Source organism: Corvus brachyrhynchos, unplaced genomic scaffold, assembly GCF_000691975.1.
Source record: "Corvus brachyrhynchos isolate BGI_N302 unplaced genomic scaffold, ASM69197v1 scaffold22, whole genome shotgun sequence".
In the NCBI taxonomy this organism is placed as follows: Eukaryota; Metazoa; Chordata; class Aves; order Passeriformes; family Corvidae; genus Corvus; species Corvus brachyrhynchos.
Genome location: NW_008238355.1, coordinates 7,509,952 through 7,516,895, shown reverse-complemented (window position 1 = coordinate 7,516,895; position 6,944 = coordinate 7,509,952). Strand labels below are relative to the sequence as shown.

Here is a 6,944-nt window from a genome sequence, read left to right as displayed (position 1 = left end):
CTTGCAGGTGATGGTGTGGGAAAGGGGACAAGACAAGCCTTGCCCTGGTGAGGTGGTGCATTGCTCCATCCACCCCACCCCCTAGAGCCTGGATCCCAGCCCCGCAGTGGCACGGTGGAGGCAATGTTCCATACCTGCCCCTGGAGCCCCTAACCCAGCCCCAGAGTAGCTACCAGACCAGACATCCCACCTGGGGGAAGGGCCCAGGAAAGCCAAAGCATACTCAAGCCAAGCACGAGGCAAGCTCACGTCTTGAACCTACCACCCATATTAGCAGAAACATTGCTGGAACCACAGTGGTAACTATATTTGTTCTTTATCATATCTCTTCTTTCTTTCTTTCTCTCTTTCCCCTTCTTCTAATTCCTTCTTCTTGAAGTCTGCATAAATTAAAATCAGATGGGTTGAAGTTTGTTAAATTGAATGGGCCTACAGCTTGCTAAATTAATGCCTTGTCAAATGCTTTATGTTGATTCAATGTTGCTTTAAACTTTTTCTAAGGTTCCCTGATTTTCTCAAGTTTGCCAGTTAACAACTTGCACCTAACTCAGGGTACATAAATAAACCTGTGTAAGCCCCCTTGAGGGACTCAGTGAAAGAATTCTGGGGCCCTATAACCATCCACATCTTTAATTTGAAAAATTTCCTAGACACTTCTACTTTGAGGATCACAGGAATGCATGGTTAGATTCCCATCATTGTGTGAAGCCAGCAATGAGTAGTAGACAACAATTCATTTCCTTTTTAACCAGTCCTGAAAGTCTTTTACTTTCCCCTAACCACCAACCAATTAATTTACCTAACACTTGCTGGCTCTGGGACAATGCTCTCAAAACACCCTCTCACCTAACTCAGTTAACTAGGTTAGGGGAGCATTTCCCTTGCAAATGAGTCCCCTAAGCATTTTCACTTTTTTTTTTCTCAAAAGAAAGCCCATGCTTTTTTAATTCATAAGCAACTGACAGTATTTTCTCTTGAAATATGAAAAAAAGGAAATAAATACCATTCCAACATCACTGTGAACTGGTAAAAACATTTTTGCCTGCACAGACATAACTATTCAGGGAAAGCTTTAGCATGTGTCAAAGAAAGAAGTAATTAAAATATTTTGGCACTCCACTTTATAAACGGATGGTTCTGACATAGTTCAAGTACTGCCCGTGGTTTTGTTTAATTCGTCTCAGGAGGGAGACAGTACAAACAGAATAGGTCCATTATAAATGGGACGTCAAAATAATCACGCACTCATTCAGCTTGAATGTTAAGTGTGGAGCACAAGAAAGGCTGATATTTAGGCAGTTCTAGGAAGGAGCAAGAAGAATCACCTAAAGATAGGGCTCTCCTAAGTCTTACTGCAAAGCTTGATTGAGTAACCACAAGAACAGCTAGAATTGTCCTAGTCAGCTGGAAAGTATGAGCAGACACACTAGCTATGCTAAAGATAAAATTACATAAAGACAAGCTGTGTTGAAGATGCTGGTTGCTATGGCAGATACTGGATTAGCTATTCTACTTTATGATCACAGTGGATCTAAATGATTTGTTGGTCTGTAGAGTGGCTGAAATAATAAATCCATGAGCTAATTATTAATGGCTTGCATAATGTCATTTCTAGATGAGAATTTCCTTACCATGCAGAAGGGCAATGAATGAAGAAATTTTCAAATGAGGAAAGATGACAACAATTAGGGAATTTATTAAATTAAAAGTAATAGATGATATAACATGGGTGTGAAATACAGAGAAGGACAGAGGAGGCATACACATGACTTCTTTATAACGTCTATAGAGATCAAAAGAAAAATAAAATAGTTTCAAGAGAACAGTGAATATGAAATGTCCATACAATATGTTTCCTCAGCAAATCACAGCAGTCTTCTGCTCCCTTTGGCTCATATTGATGACAATAACATGAAGAGTAGTTCAAGAACCAGTTTGAGTCAAAGAGTTTCTATGACAGTCTCTTTTAAAAGGACAAACTATTTCATTTTTAATGAAGGACATGAGATAGCAATCAACAGTAGAACTATAAAAAAAAAAATTAGTACTGTATTGTCTCTGGCATTTAACACCAAAAGTCTGCACAGTTTCACAGTCTGTCTGGTAACGGGTAGCAGAGGACATTGAGAAGACAACTGAATAACAAACCTTGGAAAGAAGTAATCTTATCACAATTAAGACAGAAAACTAGAAATACACTGTACAAATATTTTGTATATGAAATGAAGGAAGAATTAAATGTTTAAGACTAACTGCTAGTGATAAATTGAGAAAATGGGATACAAAACCCAAAACATTTTTGACATGCAAATTCACACACTTTTGAAATTGTCACTCTAATTTCTAGATAGCAAATCAGTCCTGCCTAAAAATTAAGCAGTTACATTTTACAAGTAAAAAGGCAATAAAATATTAAAATAAGTTTTATTAATTAAGATCTATTAAGGAAACCCTTTATATTTCTTGCCACTCTTGGCATGCCCACAACTGAATTTAAGATACTTTGCAACTTGAGTAATCATTGCTTAATTCTGTGCTGAAATTTCCCTGAGCAGAATAGGTTCGCGAAAGTTAATAATTTTTTTCCAAAACATTATTAAGTGCAATATCAACATATATCCATATAGTTTTCAGACAGAAAGAACAAATTATACTCTTCAAAACAGGAACTGGAAGCTATCTGAGTATGGATCAAATACAACAGAAAAAAAAGTTGCTCCATTTTAAAATTGGGTATTTAAAAAGAAATGCAAAGTTCATTTTATAAATTGCACCAGTAAAATCTTTGTGAATTCACTATTACAAAGTCAAAAATACAAAAGGAAAATGTGATTATTTGCCAAAATCCCCTTACCTGTGTGTCAGCAGCACCCTGAAGGCCATCTGATTCAGTCCCAAATAACCTGGCAGCAAGCTTGACCAATTCCAGTTCCATTCAGTAATGGCTGACTGTTGATACATGGCAAGAAGCTAGTTAGTTATTAATCAGCATTAATATGACCAGTACATTAAGGCTCCAGCTGTGATATACTAACCAAGGAGAAGGGTCTAGAATGAGGACTTAGAAAGATGATATCAATCATGTCCACAGAAGAAGGTTTTTATTCCAATAAGACAGCAATTAATTAATTAATTAGGGACATAGCCACTATTTATAAAAAGATAAATCAGTTTTTTAACCATTATTTTTACAACTGTTGATGGCATTCTGATCAACTACTTTGTCTGAGAGCTCAACTCATTGTCTGAAAAGCAAATTAGTTGGTAACTTTTTATGTAACAACAATTTGCATTTTCTGCTGTCAGCAAAAAGTTTGTAATGAAAAATTCAAGGTGTAACCTGTATCATAATTAGAGTGAAGGTTTAGTTGTCTATTGTTTTTTAAGGCACTCTAGTCACCAGATGGTTTTTATAAACAGCATTAAATCCAGAAATATAAACAAATATAGCTCCATATCACTTATTTAATAAATAAAAGCAATCTACAATAATAGTGGGCAGACGAAAGACCACACACAACATTCTTATGTTTACAAAACAGTAAATCCTGTTGCATAATATTCAGTTTCATTGTCAGCAGTGGTCAAATAGTGACTATAATTCAACCTTCTTGGTAGGAAATAAATACAAAGTTATTGTTGTAACACTAAAAGAGCACTGAGTAGGTTAAAAAAAAAAGTTTAAGCAAGTCAAAACAATGGAAATAAACCTAAATAACAGTAAAGTTCAACTTGGAGTGCATCTTTTTCTTCTTAGAGACAGCACTTGGTTCACCTGGGAGAGCAGAATCAGTGCAATCCCTCCTATTCCTTCCATCTGTATTTTATCACTTTCCTTCTCCTTACTTAATTTACTCCCTAACCCTCATCTTTGGCATGCATGTTTAAGTAAAGTAGAAAAACAAAGGTGAAATACAGAGTATGAAAAGGAAATAAGGGTAAAAAGAAAATACAAAATACTGTGAAAGTAGAAAGTGAATGAATAAGAAAAGGTGAACATCTGATAAATGAGAAAGAAGGAGAAAAGATTCGACTAAGTGAACCGTACAAGAAGAGCATTAGAATTAAAAATAGATGAATACATGTGGAGGAAGTACTTGTAAAATCAAGAGGGATAAATAGGGGAAGCTATAGGGTAGCTATAGGGTAGCAACAGTCATGAAAACAAAGAGGAAATTTTTAAGTATACCAGATAAAATTTCTGACTCACAAAATTCCACAGACTGATCAATTCTGTGAAAAAGTAAAGGATTAGTTTGAAAAAAAGCCACTTCAGGAAAGGGAAATAATTTCTTTCTAGCATTGATTGATACTGTTGCATACCCTAGACTTAAGCTCACTAGATAACAGAGGAGCAGTAGCACTAGCACAGATTGAGGTATCAGGACAAACAGATAAAATCAAGAGCAACAAGTTATTAGGACCAGATGGTGATTGTTTAAGACTTTTGCAAGAATGTAAGAATGAAGTGGCTGAATTGTTAACAGAAATTACACAATTCCTAGAATCAGCTACTGAACTGGACAGTTGAAAGGTAAGAAATTTACTTAGCATCAACAAAAATGTTAGTTGATCTTAAAACAGCAGTTCAGTGGTCCAGATTTCAGGAGCAGTAAAATTCATAGAAACTATGATTAAGTACCTTGCTAAATTTTACGTGAATGGGAAACAATTAGCAAAACTTTAGAAGAAAACTTTCCTGTATGGCCATTCAGGAGCGCTCTGGCAGTCACACTCTCACCACCAAGAGACTTTAACAGGTGGGACTGAGGCCCCTTCACACCAAACAAATTAAGTTGATGGGTTCCCCACCTGACTCCCTGCACACACCACTCCCATGCAGTCAGACAAGGTTTCCCATAGGAGAGTCTCAGATGTCTGGTAGCTTAAAGAAATTTTATCACAATGCAATGACAGAGTAACAGCTCAAGCTCCTACACAGGCTGTTACACCCTCTCACAGTCTAAGTGCTCCATAGTCTGCTGTCTTCCAGCTGAGTCATCGGCTCCTGCCCTGTCTCTGAATGTGTAGTCACCTGGCTGGTGCCACAGGTACTTTGTTGTGCAAAGATATGAGGCCAGTTCATGGCCTCTTGCCTGGGGCTCCTGGCATTTCCAGCCCCCAGAGCTCAACCTACATCTGGCACAGTAACTACACTGAGCTATCTCCACTAAATGCAACAAAAAGAGTAAATGATGTACAATGTTTTTTACATATACCAACACAGAATACATAGAATGTTCACTATTACCGTAGTAATTATACTGTATCCCGCAGCCATAGGGAGGAGGAGAGAAGATCCAGCAGGCTGGAATTGTGCAGCAAGGTTGATTTATTTAATTATTTTACAAACTCTTTTATAGACCTTTTCTGGGGTGATTGGCTAAAATCCTAAAACATCCATTGTCAAAATATTTTTCTACTGTACCATAAACAAGGCTTTTCCAAGGTTGCAGGTGTTCATGGTTTACAAAATTCTGCGAATATCTTCTGTGAAAGAGAAAAGTCTCTCACGGACTTAGAAAAGAGCTGGAAAAATTCTTGCTATCAGCAATATTGTATCCACACTTGACCTTTCTTGTAAGCCTCCTTCAAGTACTGCAGGGCTGCAATTAGGTCACCCCAAAGCCATCTCTTTTCCAGGCTGAACAGCTGTGATTCTCTTAGCCTTTCTTCATGGGAGAAGTGCTCCATCCCTCTAGTGATTTTGGTGTCCCTCCTCTGGACTTGTTCCAACAGGTGCATGTCCTTCCTGTGCTGGGACCCCAGAGCTGGATGCAGCACTGCAGGTGGGGTCTCACCAGAATGGAGCAGATGGGCAGAATCAACTCCCTTGACCTGCTGGTCATGCTTCTTTTGATGCAGCCCACAGTACTTTCTGGGCTGAATATGAGGAAGAACTTCTTTACTGCCTGGGTGACCAACCACCCGAACATATTGCGCAGAGAGGCTGCGGAGTCTCCCTCACCAGAGATATTCTGCACCAGATATATTGCACCAGAACCATCTGGATGCAATTCTCTGCCCATGTGCTCTGGGATGACCCTGATTGAGCAGAGAGGTTGGACCAGATGACCCACTGTGGTCCCTTCCAATCTCACCCATTCTGTGGTTCTGTGATTCTTGATTGGAAAATCCCTTCCAACTCAAGCTATTCTATGATTTTATTGATCCATGGATTCTACAAAGCATGTTTCTCTGCAGTGAACTTCTCTGCGGAATTGGTATTTGTCTCCTTTTTCAGTATATTAACACTTTCATTGCAACATGACAATGATTAAGCATTCATTAAACAAGTAAGAAAAACAAGTCTATTTTACAGCAATATAACTGATGAAATAGACCAATTTCTACTGGGCTAGGAGAGTACACGGTGAAGAAGCACAGCTGCACTGAAAAAGGATGCATTTCTACACAAGTCTGTTAAGTGAATTTCATGTCACTGTAATACCATTTCTTTTCAAATATTTGAATTGAAGGCTGGAATCAAAAGCACTGATGATGTATTAAGAATATATGAGAAATGATGACATAAGATTTTTTAAGTATCAAAGTGATATCAGAAACTATTTAGCATTTTGTGTAATGAGCTGGTCATGGGGGGCTCCAGCAGAGATTTAGGCAACCAGATCTCTTTTCTTTAACTGCTCCATTATCAGGAAACTAAATTCTGTAAGTAAATTATAATCCTTTGCATATTACAAGCATGATTTAGAAAAACAGAGAAATGGATGTTAGGGGTTTTTGTATGTGTGTGTGTGTTTTACCCCTGTTTAGTCTCACTTTTCTGTAAAATCTTTGTACTTCCAGAGCATTTTTTACTTAACTGTTCAACATTTCTGTGAAAGACCCATCAGGAAGATTCTAAATGTGAACTTAAAGAGCTCTGACATTACTTTTTTGAAGGACTAAGACTAACCCTATGTACTATTGCACAGATGTAA

At 37.7% G+C, this 6,944-nt stretch overlaps 1 protein-coding gene across 5 annotated transcripts in view; it reads right to left on the bottom strand.

The window, feature by feature from the left end:
- Positions 1-6,944, bottom strand: part of KIAA0825 (KIAA0825 ortholog) — a 211,402-nt gene that overhangs the window by 113,965 nt on the left and 90,493 nt on the right. For 4 of the 5 annotated variants that reach the window (XM_017735436.1, XM_017735435.1, XM_008634580.2 and 1 more), the window contains one exon: positions 2,855-2,949. In XM_017735436.1, coding sequence (XP_017590925.1) covers positions 2,855-2,949 — 95 coding nt within the window. Of the gene's footprint in view, positions 1-1,674; positions 2,136-2,854; positions 2,950-6,944 lie in introns of those variants that run through there. The other variant, XM_017735437.1, reaches the window with a different exon arrangement.